The following is a 14232-nucleotide window of genomic DNA, read 5'->3' on the forward strand; positions in this document are numbered from 1 at the left end:
TTCCATGGGTGCAATAAATTTATCTATCAAATGCAAGGGGCAGTCATTGGGGCATTTTTCAGAAAATGAATCATTTGAGCTATTGACATTACACAGTAGAAAACTTGGCTTTTCAATTGTTGTAACCAAATAACTCTCAGTAAAAATGTGAATCTGGGACCAAATGTTAAAGTACATTTATTCAATGAGCGGCACAAAAAAACTACTGTTTAAACAGCATCTACTATTCCATTTGATATACATCATTTGTAGAAATTATAATGATTCCTTAAATGAAGACTTTTATTTGCTTTGAGGGCCCTCAAAACCTCAGTGTGGAGAAAGATGCCTTGAAATTCAGTTTCAAAATTGCTTATTATTAACCTCATTTATATTCAGAAGGAAACCAATTTATTAATCTTTATTTTTACAATCTATCGCTCCTTGTGCTGTGAAAACCCTTGGATAAATTGCACTTAAGTCATTGAAAATGAGATGAAAATTAGATCAGTATGTTTCACTACTATTATGTTTATAATTATATACACCTTAAACAATCTGTTAAACCAAATCTTTACTTGAAATTTCACCCATTTTGAGCAATGAGATCGACTGTTTTGGACATTGTTTTCATTTGAAAGAAATCTGGTTCTAACGAAGTGGCTGTTAGAAATGTTGACTAAAAGCATAGTGCATTTTACTTTTGTAAAAGCTACTAGATCTGAATAGCTATCTAGTTTTTGACAATATCCTTAATGTAAAAGACTTTGCAAACTGCACTACCAAACCATTATCTGGATAAATGCTTATCCTCAATACCATCAACCCTGGATAAGAGCATTTTAATCCCTCTTGTGCTGTCTCAGAATACCGTGGTCCTTTCCCTTGTAGTGATCTGCACTAAAGCAGTACGTTTCTTAAGCTCGACGGCGTGTTGTTTGGTAACACTGAAGATGCAGGACCACAGCTACAGAAATAACCAGATGTACCAGTACTTTCTGAATCTGAAGACTGGAAATGTTTCCCAAACATGTTTTAAAGGGGTAGGTGCTAAAGTATTTATATTTGCATGTATGTACTACCAATAAATGTTGCATGTCATTAAATGTCTGTTCCATGTATTAATTGCTATTGTATAAATATTGACTGCAAGGAAATCTATGAAGCTTGGTTGGTCAGTGTTAATTTGCTTAGTTCTGCACCAATAGATGTGATTATTCACTGGACTACGTAATCTCACACTTTGTAAATAGTAACATAGGTATTTTCCTTTAAGTTTTAAAACAAATGGCTCAAGCAAGCAGGTTGATTCAGATAAGTGCGTAACATTCCTTAGAAATTGTGCATATGATTGGTACTTGGTTTGCAGCAAGAATGAAAAGAAATACTATGTGATATTATGGTCGGATCATCTATACTTCCTGTTTGATTATGATGACCAATTTTTTTCCTCTGTGAAATTCATATTTTTGGACACAATGCACTTTTGGCCAAGAATTTACCACATTGATAATACTGAATTATATTTTAAAAAAATGAAAAACAAAATTGGGTCTTTTTTTTAAAAGAAACATACTCTTGATTCCTGTTGTAAAGGTTATGTATGGCAACATTAGATATGAATATTTTCAGGATTTGTTGTGCTACCCACACAAAATTGAATAGCCTGCTTGTAGATGGAGAATGGCCACTGAGGCAAGTATTAAAGAGCTCTTTATACCCTTAAAACTAACTTGGGTGTCGCTTCTATAGTTGGATGAAATTGAGGAAGCTATTTCTACAGCATGTATTCACAACTGTATGCATCATTGTTCTTAGCACGGCATAAAAAGATTTCCGATCATTTTCTTTTCAGTCACAGTAATTAAGTGGAGCCAAATTGCATGTTTGTGTTTGTGGTTTTTGGAGATCCATCTGTGAATATGAATTTAATCTGTGAATCTATACCATTGCTGAGCTTCTGTTCTTAAATGTAATCGATTCCATTCTGTTAATTTTGTGTGATAAGTATATTCCTGTTAGGTGTGAAAAATCCATCTTCTCTTCAGATAGTTTCCTTTTCTGAAAGGCATGTTCTGCCTGACATTGCAGCAAAGGTGAGGTGTATTAGGTTATGAGAACTATATCCATATAATTTAAAGTAAGCCTCTTTTAGAAATTAGATCAAAACTGTACGTCATGAAAAGCTGGTCCTTTGTATATCATTCTTTTCTTTTGAATGACTAGTCAGCAAAAAGATAGAAATCATCAAGGAGGTATACAGTCAGATAAATGTGGACAGTACTGTATGTGTCATAAATTTTGTAATCTAAAGGGACTGGGCTACTGACAGTTGTGTCATCCATCAGATTCATTTTCTGGTTCAATGACCTTTGACTTGTCCTTCTTTCTTTACTCTTTTTAGGAAAGGTTTGCTTTCTATAGTGTGTTTACTGTAGAGCTTTCTTCCCGTTGTATCAGGCTAACTTAGGTGATCATTTTTGGAAGAACTGCCGTAATGGATCAATGACAGGCACGTACCTTGCGCTTTTAACTCAAAATGCTTTATTTCTAAGTTAGAGTTCCCATTGGAGCAATGTTGTTGTAGTGCATATTGTTGCAGGTTTTCTCTGTTAGTATTCAAATACTTTTCTATATTTAAAAAAAACTTGATCACATTAAAATCAGATCGGTTAAGTATGGAGGCAAACCCCATTTATTCCAGATTATGTACTCATGTCAGCTTTCTGCAAAAACAATTGGGGTTTTCCTTTGTCAATTAATGCATTGAACATTAGTTGTCTAAAATTCCACTAATTTATATTCCCAGTAAATTGATGTCTCTTATGCCTTAGCCATCATTTACTAGCTGCATTTAAGCTTTAGGCTTGGGCGAGTAGGGTTAAGGAGAATCCCAAAGCTTTTTTCTCGTACGTAAAGACAAGAAGGATGGCTAGGGTAAAGGTAGGTCCGATTAAAGACAAAGGTGGGAGGATGTGCCTGGAAGCTGTGGAAGTGGGTGAGGTTCTCAATGAATACTTCTCGTCAGTATTCACCAAGGAGAGGGGTCTTGATGCTGAGAACAGGGTAGGTGAGGGTAATGTTCTAGAATATGTAGATATGAAGAGAGAGGATGTGTTGGAGTTGTTAGAAAATATTAGGACAGATAAGTCCCCGGGGCCTGACGGAATTTTCCCCAAGCTGCTTCATGAAACAAGGGAGGAGATTGCTGAACTGTTGGTTAGGATCTCTGAGTCCTTGTTGTCAACGGGGATGGTACCGGAGGATTGGAGGGTGGCGAATGTTGTCCCCTTATTAAAAAAAAGGTAGTAGGGATAGTCCAGGGAATTACAGACCAGTGAACCTTGTGTCTGTGGTGGGTAAGCTGTTAGAAAGGATTCTAAGAGGTAGGATCTTTGAGCATTTGGAGAAACATGGACTGATTAGGGACAACCAGCATGGCTTTGTGAAGGGAAGATCTTGCCTCACAAGCCTGATAGGGTTCTTTGAGGAGGTGACCAGGAAGATTGATGAGGGTAGTGCAGTGGATGTGGTCTACATAGATTTTAGTAAGGCGATTGACAAGGTTCTGCATGGTAGGCTTCTTCAGAAGGTCAGAGGCCAAGGGATCCAGGGAAGCTTGGCCGTGTGGATTCAGAATTGGCTTGCCTGCAGAAAGCAGAGGGTTGTGGTGGAGGGAGTGCATTTGGATTGGAGGGCTGTGACTAGTGGTGTCCCACAGGGATTGGTTCTGGGACCTCTACTTTTTGTGATATTTATTAACGACTTAGATGGGAGGGTGGGTTAGCAAGTTTGCAGATGACACAAAGATTGGTGATGTTGTGGATAGTGTGGAAGGCTGTAGAAGCTTGCAGGGGGATATTGATAGGATGCAGAGCTGGGCTGACAAGTGGCAGATGGAGTTCAATCCGGAGAAGTGTGAGGTGGTACACTTTAGAAGGACAAACTCCAAGGCAGAGTACGAGGTTCTGGGATTCTGGGCAGTGTAGAGGAGCAGAGGGATCTGGGGGTTCATATCCACAGATCACTGAAAGTTGCCTCGCAAGTGGATAGGGTAGTTAAGAAAGCTTATGGGATGTCAACTTTCATAAATCGTGGGATTGAGTTTAAGAGCCGCGAAGTGATGATGCAGCTTTACAAAACTCTGGTTAGACCACACTTAGAGTACTATGTCCAGTTCTGGTCGCCTCATGATAGGAAGGATATGGAGGCATTGGAAAGGGTGCAGAGGAGATTTACCAGGATGCTGCCTGGATTAGAAAGTATGGATTATGAGGAGAGACTAAAGAAGCTAGGGCTGTTCTCATTGGAGAGAAGGAGGATGAGGGGAGACATGATAGAGGTATACAAGATTTTGAGAGGAATAGATAGAGTGGACAGCCAATGCCTCTTTCCCAGGGTGTCAATGCTCAATACAAGAGGGCATGGCTTTAAGGTAATGGGTGGGAAGTTCAAGGGTGATGTCAGAGGGAGGTTTTTCACCCAGGGAGTGGTTGGTGCATGGAATGCACCGTCTGGGGTGGTGGTGGAGGCTGATACATTGGTCAAGTTCAAGAGATTGTTAGATAAGCATATGGAGGAATTTAAGTTAGAGGGATATGTGGGAGGAAGGGGTTAGGTAGTCTTAGGTGTGGTTTGAAGGTTGGCACAACATGGTGGGCTGAAGGGCCTGTATTGTGCCGTATTGTTCTATGGTTTAACAACAGCACTTGGTCCTCCTGTACATTTATGTGGTCCAGTCTGTTTTAAAGACTTTACATTTTGTAGCTTTTTATTACTTTGCATGTCCACATAGTACATCAATGAAAGGATGCAAGTTGCATGTGCATATAGAACTATTTGGGTGCAAATATGTATGAAATGTCAGAAAAATTTATAAAGTTAGCTGACTTTTAAAGGGAAGTGAGAAGTTTGCTATGCATTTAAACTGAATGTCTTTATTTATATACTCCATTCCCTATCTGTTGATGTGCATGCTACCATTGTTCTGGTGAGATAGCTACCCTCAAGCCATTTCCCCTTGTAGCTCTTTACTAAGAAGAGTATGATGATAATCGTTGCACTATTCTGCCTGTCCCTTGACTTTCTCATTTTCTAGAATGCAAGCTGAAATTTAATAACGCCACCAAATAGGAGAGTAGGAGGGTGAATGCTCTCGGTGCAAAATCTTGCTGCCTCAACGCACTGCATTGTTGAATTTTCAAGTTCTCATTGTAAACAAGGTGATTAGTATAGGTAAAATCTCCCTTTGCATGCCTACCAAGATTTAGTTTCATGGTGGAGTCAAAACACCACATTGTTACTTTTGTCAGAGTTCAACTCCTCATTATTATGAATATACACAGTAAGAGGAATACTGCATATATGGTCTCAATGTTGATATATTTTAGAACCATGAAATTAAATCACAAATCATTTAAGTGACTGAATTAAATGGAGAGTAATTAATGCCCAAAAGTCATTCAAACCAGAATTTACATCTTGATGCAGTTTATTAGATAGACTGCAGGATTGAAATTTAAGCTTTTGATGTATTATCTAATACATATCACTTCTGAAAGACTCTTGTAGGGTCCTGCACTCCTTGTTTCCTGAGGTAATTTGTAATATTTGTTATTATCCTTTGTTCATAAATGGTGGATGTCTGAACATCAGTTGGTGCTATCTTTGTAGCTTCATATATAGTTATACACCACCTGAAATGCTTTTGTGGTGCTTATGATTTTCACTTTTGTAACCCCCAAATAATTAGCAAAGCAAAATATAGGTTGCTAATATTGGGCCAGAGCCTGATGGATCTTGTCTGAGCCTTGCGGTCATATCACCCCAAGCTAACTTTGTGGCCGCATTAACTGCTTGATTCTGAATAATCTCGAGATCTTTGAAGCAGACTGGGCCGTGAGCGGCCTGACCCCGGGCTGTGCAAACTGGCCCTGTTTATGGAACGCACTGGTAACCATCTGACAGGTTCGAAGGTCTTTCTAGTTTCCAAATGTCTCTGATTTTATTGAATTTATATATTATAATCACTTTACAGAATTAAATAAAGTAACATTTTTAAAGCATTAATTAAAACATAAACATACCATATAACTTTTTAATGAAGGTCATTGGGACCCATTCAAATAAATGGAGCCATACTAAATGTTGCAGATGACTGGCATAAAGGTGTGAAGGCACATATAAAGTGCATCCTGCCTCTAAACTCAGATTGTTACAGAAGCACCCTGGACGCAATAGTGAACTCGGGGACAGAAATGAAACCAAGTACCCCTACGCCTAAGCTTTAGTGCTTTCCATACTTTCGTGTTGCAGTGCGCAGGCACAGATGTTCAGGGCATGCTGACACGGACATTGTGACTAGCTGACAATTCTCTATGGACCCAGTGGCTGGCTGTCAGCATGATCTAGCCCATTGTGTTTAGTTAATGCCATCTAAGTCCTTTTAGTACTTTCCCACAGGAAAGACTTTGTCTTTAGTCAACATAAAAGTCCTTCTCTATACCAGAACATTCGGAATGCTTATTTAATTAAAACAAAATTTCTTTGCAAAAAGAACTTTCTTTCTCATAGTTGATACTCAATTGTCTTCATTCCACATTCTTAAGTCCTCTCCTAATTTATTCTTATTACAACACAATGAAGCAGGTCGGCCTGTTGAGTCTATGCCAGCTCCCAGCAGAGCAAATCCCATCTCCCCCTTTTTCCCTGTAGCCCTGCAACTTATTCTCTCTCATGTGCTCATCAATTCTCCTAAATCTTCAAAAAGAATCGCAAGTAATTTACAGTAGCCAGTTAACCTACCAGTATGTCTTGGGGAATGAAAGGAAATTGGAAGAATTCAGTGGAAAACCTCACAGTGCAACTCCATAAAGACAGCACTCAAGGTCGGAATTGAACTGGGTCTCTGGAGCTGTGGGGCAGCAGTGCTAATGGTTATGCTTCCAGGTTATCCATGTTTTCTTTTAGTTATCATAACATACCTGTTATTTTTCAAGGATCAAAATATTTAAAAGTTTTTCTAGTCACTGTCATAACTAAAACAAAAGGATTTTGCCCCCTTTGTGGCTGTTTCACATTTTCAGTGTGGTTTCTATTTCCAACTCCTTTCATCAAAATATGTATTTAAATTTTTCTATTTGAGAAGAATAAAACTTTATTTTCTGAATCCCAATGCAATTGTTACAGTTTCTCACATTTTAAAGTCAAATAGATTGGTCCAATTTCAGCAGTTAATTATAGTTTATATTAGACAGACCTGAAAGTGAGAATCTTCTCAAGAATCCCTTCCCATTAGAGCTCTTTCCCTTGTTTGATGAAGCATACTATCCTTCACCCAAAGCTATCCCGTAACTAATTTGCAACAGCATCACAAGGGAAGTAAGGCTGATTGTTTCGCTAGCAAACAGAAATGTCAGTGTATGTGCACATTCTCATCAATCCTAATGAAAATGTGAAATGAAACCTAGTTGCCAGCCCAAGTTTGGGATCACAGTCGTATTATTCTGCTAATACATTAGATGTAGGTTTGTATCAGATCTAAATCAATGCATGATAAAGCATTTTACACCAGTTATCCCAAAGACGTGTTGTAAAGCATTGACATAAGAACTCGAAGAGCAATAAGCTTTGGTATTTAATGTTAATTGTGAGAAATATAATTGTAAATTCTGCTAGAACTAGGATGTAGAGACAGATTAAATCTGATCTACACGTGAAGTAATTTACAACAGGTATTTATTGGTTAATCTGGGATTATATAAAGGCTCAGGGAATTTTTTTGTAGACAGTCAAGGGAAAGGCCTTTGGCAAATGTATATCAGGTTGAAAAAGATAAGTTTTTAAAATAACAGTTACAGAATAAAGAGTTAAGTTAGCACTTCCATTTTCAGCAAGTTGTACATTATTTAGGTAATACAGAATAGACTTGAAGAATGCAATATAGTGGAAATTATTTTAAAGATTTGAATTGGAGAAAAGTGAAAGAGGGTGGAATTTCCCACTGCTGCAGAGCCTTTGGAAATGAAGCTGCTTCCTTGGAGTTTACACACGTGCCAGTATAACTTGAACTCATTTGGAAAAGACTTTCTGAAAACTGGTTGACCTAGAAACCATTAAATCTTTTGCAGCAACTTGGACTTTGATCCTGACTTTGTACCCTAAAATTTATTGAAAGTGGATCAAATTCTGTAACAGCTTTATTTCATTCAACTGCAGACTCTTGCAATTCTTCTCCCTTTCCATTCATTTAGGAAGTTCATGCAGCTACAGCTGCATAAAATGTAGATTTTTGTCCTTGTGTATCATGACTTTTTCAGTATCTGTTGTGCTGCTCTAATGAAGAGGTACTGACCAGAAGATAGAGGGGTATTGTGGACCTGATCTGCTTGATCACCTCATAACACCTAGATGAGTAATAAGTCTTTGCACAACTTTAGGTCCTCTTCTTTAGTGGGGAAGGTTATGGGAATGAGTGTATCAAGGCAGAAAAAAGGCTAAGATTAAGGACTAACTTCAAAATATTATGTGCTCATAAATATGGGTTTATGGAGTCAGAAACTGCAGACTTTTGTTTAATCTAGATTTAAATACAGTTTTCAGGTGTCAACATTGATTTATTCCTTAATTTTTCTCTTTTGTGGGCTGTTAAGTTATACCTAGGGCAGTCAAATGTTCAACTCTGCCACAGTTGCTTGTCTAAAAATGATAAGCCCATAAACCTTACATGTTCCACTTTCAGAATGCCATCAAGTTGCCCTTTTGGCTCAATTAGACAACGTATTCTTGTGTGATCTTATGAATAGTATTTTATGATATTGCCTGTTGTATGTGGCAAGCTTTGATGCAGGATAGTTCTCTCTTGTCATACTTTCTATTTTCTGTCCTTTTTATTTTTAAGAAACATATTGACTAGAAGTTGGTTAAACTTGTTCGAGCTTGAGTTCAGAGCTAGACTTTGATCAGAATTCCTTTCTTGGGAGTACCAGTTAGAGCCACCCTCATTACTATTGCAATTTTTTGAAGCAAGTGTGTAGTCAAAATATGTGGCAGCACTTCCTTAAGTATAATGAGTATGCTAAGCAGTCACAACAACATGTGCTTGGTTTTGGCTTTGTATCTTTATACATAACAGTATATGAGCTGAATCTTGCTTTGCAACGGAAGTAACCCAGACTGGATGATTTAAATTTTTTTTAAAAATGAAGACTGTCTTGGGCAACACAGAAAATGCTGGAGGAACTTAGTGGGTCAGCCAGATCCAGGGAGGGAAATGGACAGTTGATGTTTCGGGTCAAGACCCTTCATCAGGACTGGAAAGAAACAGGGGAGATGGTCAGTATAAAAAGGTGGGGGGAGGGGTGGTGGGTGGGTGGGTGGCGTGGAGAAGGACTCTCTTGGGTGCATGTTGTATGGCACTTTCATTGATTTAAGAAGCTTTTAAAATAGAATTGCAAAATATTATGCCTTTTCAAGTCACTTAAATATCAGGGGGGTATATGGTAGGGGCCGCTTATGTAAACAGTTCTAGGAAATTGGGTATGTTGCTTTGTCCTGTCTTTTTTTTGGTACTCTTTGGCAGAACGTGTGTATTTCTGGCTCCTAGTCAGACCACGCCTACAGTGCTGTCCACATTTACTGCTTTGTTTTCAGATTATCTGCAACATCGGGAATTACAGCAGAATTTACAAAGCACATTGAAAGATTGAAGGTTGGCAATTTTTTGTTGTTTTCCCATTACTGCATTTTCATTCAAGAAATGCCAAGGTTATTTCACTGTTTAAGGGAAAATTTTCTTTGTGCATGCTGAAGGTTGCACTGCATTTCACAAAGCCTTAGGTACAAGAGGAATATTAGAGGCTCATCACTGTAGAAGGTGAAAGAAACTCTATATCATTTACGTACAATTTTAGTTAACTGCTTGGTTATCAGAATTTTTTACTTTTCTCTCTTCTACCATTTTTCTCTTGTATATCTGAATAAACTCATCCATTGTGTTGTGTGTTCTCAGATGGCCCTCCAGTGACAGCACATTATGATGTTTCTGACACTAACTCCGACCCAGGCGTGCTGAACGTGGATAATCTTCTTGCAGCTGCTGCTGTCCAGGAACAATTCTCTTTTGGACATCATGAGTTTAAGGTGAACACAGTTAGGAACCAAGGACTACTCGAACAATGCGTTTCAGGTCAGTTAATGAATAATTTTTTTTAACCTTTGTGTTATATGAATTAGTTTCAATCTTCTACCTATAAGAAATTTTTGAGTCATTGTACTGCTGTTTTTCTTGTGATGTGGAACCAGCATCAGCACATATACCCCAAACCTGAAAGCCACGGATGCATCAAATGATGACTTCCACTTTGACATTGATTAATATCTTAGCTGCATCTCAGAGGAAGCCCAACTGATCCTCGATGACTTCAAATCCAGGGTCAGAAAAGGCTCAATAAGCATGATTGGCAAAATGCTTGGAACATGATCTGGTGCATAACTGCCTTATGCAGCAATAATAATCAACTTATTCAACTGATTCATTCAGACCCAGGTTCAGTTTCTAGGCTGTACTGAATTACTAATCTCAACCAAGGAAATTGCAGGAATGTTTATAGGTAATTTAGTTTCACAGATCCCTACTTGGGGAGTAAAAATTACTATCATAGTTATCCAGTAAACTCTCAGCTGGGTATATAAATATGTATCTATACCCCTAAAAGGAAGTAGCAGCTTCAAGGGCAGTAGAGAAAAATTGGATCTTAAAATATGTTAAGGTGATTGGCATCTCAAAACAACAAAGACTTTTATGACCTTGCATTGCCCAAAAGCATGTTACTGCTAGTGAAGTACTTTTCAAATAGGAAATGTGACTGCTAATTTTCACAAAATGACTCCTATGAACAACAGTATGTCAGTAGCTAGGTAATCTGTTCTTGGAGCAAGAGGCCAGACAGGTGGGGAGACCACCTGTTCACTACAGTAAATTAACTTTTCATCCAAAACAGAACATACGACAATTTGGCAATTATTGGTAGCTAGTGTAGTGGTTAATTTACTGGAATAGCATTCAGAGTTTGGATTGTTAATCTAGTAATAGGAATTCAAATCTGACCATGGCAGCTGGGTAATTTAAATACAAATAATTAAACAAACACTGGAACTTTTTGTTAGCAAGTAACCTCCATAACAAATGCCATGGAACTAAAAGATTGTCATAAAAATGGTTCTGTGATCTCCTTCAAGAGAGAAAATCTTGCTGTCCTTAGAACATAGAACAGTACAGCACAGGAACAGGCCATTTGGCCCACCATATCTGCGTTGACCACAGTGCCAATCTAACCTAGTCCCATCTGCCTGCACGTGGTCCATATCCTTCCATTCCCTGCCTGTTCGTGTGTCTGTCTAAATGCCTCTTAAACATTTGCTATCGTCCTACTGCTACCACCTTCTCTGGCAGTGCATTCCAGGAACCTGATTTCCCCCTCTCCCTTTAAACCTATTCCCTTCAGTATTTGACATTTCTTACCCTATCTGTGCCTCTCACAAATCCATAGCTTTATGTATTTTATGTAGTTCTATTAGGTCACCTTCAGCCTTTGATGCTCCAGAAAAAACAATCCAAATTTGTCCAACCTCTCCTTATAGCTAATACTCTCTAATCCAGGCAACAACCTGGAGAACTTCTTTTGTACCCTCTACAAAGCCTCCACATTCTTCCTATTGTGTGGCAATCAGAATTACACAATACTCCAGATGTGGTCTAACCAAAGTTTTGTATAGCTGCACATGACTTCCCAATTTTTATGATGTGCCCTGACTGATGAGGGGAAGCATGCTGTAGGCCGCCTTTACTGCTCTATCTACTTGTGTTGCCACTATTGGGCAACTATGGACTTGCATTCCAAGATCACTCTGTACATCAATGATCTTCTGGGTCCTTCCATTTACTGTATACTTTCCTCTTGCATTTGACCTCCCAAAATGCACCACCATGCTGTCCTCCATCCTTGTGAAGTTACTCCAGACCTGTTGCTACAGTTGATCCTTAATATGTTGATTATTAAGGAGATCCTTAATAGGGATGGATAATAAATACTGGCATTGCCTGCAGCATATATATCCTATCACAAGACAAGGGAGCAGAAGCAGGCCATTCGGCCCATCGAGTTTGCTCCAAGGAAAGGGAAATAGAAATGGGGAATGGGGGAAGAAGAAGAAGAAAAAAAAACTATTCTAATCCCAATTACCTGCCTTATCCCCATATCCCTTGATATCCTGACTATTTAGATATCTATCTATCTCCTCCTTGAACGCCCCCACTGATCTGGCTTCCACTGCTGTATGTGGCAAGGAGTTCCACAAATTCACCACCCTCTGGCTAAAGAAATTTTTCCTCATCTCTGTTTTGAAACTGTACCCTCTAATTCTAAGATTGTGCCCTCTGGTCCTGGACTCACCCACCAAGGGAAACAGCCTAGCCACATTTACTCTGTCCTTTCCTATCAATATTTTAAATGTCACTATGAGGTCCCCTCTCATTCTTCTGTACTCCAGCAAGTACAGTCCAAGAGCCGACAAACGCTCCTCATACGTAAGCCCTGTCATTCCTGGAATCATCCTCGTAAATCTCCTCTGAAGCCTCTCCAACGTCAACACATCCTTCCTAAGATGTGGGGCCCAAAACAGCGCCCAATACTCCAAATGAGGCCTCACTAGTGCCCCGTAGAGCCTCATTAACACTTCCTTACTTTTATACACTATACCTCGCGAAATGAATGCCAACATAGCATTCGCTTTCTTTACCACCGATCCGACCTGGTGGTTAACCTTTAAGGTATCCTGCACAAGTACCCCCAAGTCCCTTTGTACTTCCGTGCTTTGGATTTTCTCTCCTCCTAGATAATAATCTGCCCGCTTATTTCTGCTTCCAAAGTGTACAACTGCACATTTCCCTACATCTCATCTGCCATTTCCTTGCCCATTCTCCTAAACTGTCTAGGTCCCTCTGCAACCTTCCTATCTCTTCAGTACTCCCTACTCCTCCCCCTATCTTGGTGTCATCCGCAAACTTAGCCACGAAACCATTTATTCCATCATCCAAATCATTAATGTACAAGGTAAAAAGGAGCGGTCCCAACACCGACCCCTGCGGCACACCACTAGTAACCGGTAACCAACCAGAACGAGATCCTTTTATTTCCACTCTTTGCTTCCTGTCAACCAGCCAGTGCTCCACCCATTCTGTTATCCTACCCATAATTCCATGACCTCTCATCTTATTAATCAGTCTCTTGTGAGGCACCTTATCAAAGGCCTTTTGAAAGTCTAAATACACAACATCTACCGCCTCTCCCTTATCCACCTTACCTGTGATTTCTTCAAAAAACTCCAATAGGTTGGTCAGGCAGGATCTTCCCTTCACAAAACCATGTTGGCTAGGACCTATCCTGCCCTGCGCCTCTAGGTATTCCGTAACCCCGTCTTTGAGGATAGATTCCAATAACTTTCCCACCACTGACGTCAGACTAATAGGTCTGTAATTTCCTTTATGCTGCCTCCCACCTTTCTTATACAACGGAACTACATTTGCAACCCTCCAGTCCTCCGGAACCACGTCGGAATCTATCGATTTCTGGAAAATAATTGCCAATGCCTCCGCTATCTCTAAAGCCACCTCCTTCAGAACCCGGGGGATGCACCTCATCCGGTCCGGGAGACTTATCAGTCTTTAGTCCATTTAGTTTTCCTGGCACCTTCTCCCTAGTAATCTTAACTGAACTCAATTCTATTTTGTGAGACTCCTGACTAACTGGCACATTGCTGATGTCCTCCACGGTGAAGACTGATGCAAAATATTCATTCAATTCCTCTGCCATCTCTCTATCGTCCATTATAATAGCTCCTGCACCGTTATCAATTGGTCCTATATCAACCCGTGTCTCTCTTTTACACCTTATGTATTTAAAAAAACTCTTAGTATCCTTTCGAATGTTATCTGCCAACTTCCTTTCATAATTCATCTTTTCTTTCCTAATGACCTTCTTAGTTTCTCTCTGCAGGTCCTATGAATGAATAAATAAAAAAAATAATGTTATTGTTGATTGTATTCATGGAGCTGTCTACATGTTTTCTTAAGGAAGGAAAAGTTACTCTTGCCAGCTTTGCTTAACTTCTCCTACCTATTCTTTTGGACTGGCATGGTTTGTTGCAGTGCTGATGGGGCTCACTGGCCTCCTTATTGGTGCTCTCCCTCTCCGC

The 14232-nt window shown here is 39.3% G+C and overlaps 1 protein-coding gene across 4 annotated transcripts in view; it reads left to right on the plus strand.

Moving 5' to 3' along the window:
• ark2n (arkadia (RNF111) N-terminal like PKA signaling regulator 2N) overlaps positions 1 to 14232 on the plus strand; it is an 88245-nt gene that overhangs the window by 66690 nt on the left and 7323 nt on the right. For all 4 annotated transcript variants that reach the window (XM_052035299.1, XM_052035307.1, XM_052035316.1 and 1 more), the window contains one exon: positions 9989 to 10165. In XM_052035299.1, coding sequence (XP_051891259.1) covers positions 9989 to 10165 — 177 coding nt within the window. The remainder of the gene's footprint in view (positions 1 to 9988; positions 10166 to 14232) is intronic.

Source organism: Pristis pectinata, chromosome 2, assembly GCF_009764475.1.
Source record: "Pristis pectinata isolate sPriPec2 chromosome 2, sPriPec2.1.pri, whole genome shotgun sequence".
NCBI lineage: Eukaryota > Metazoa > Chordata > Chondrichthyes > Rhinopristiformes > Pristidae > Pristis > Pristis pectinata.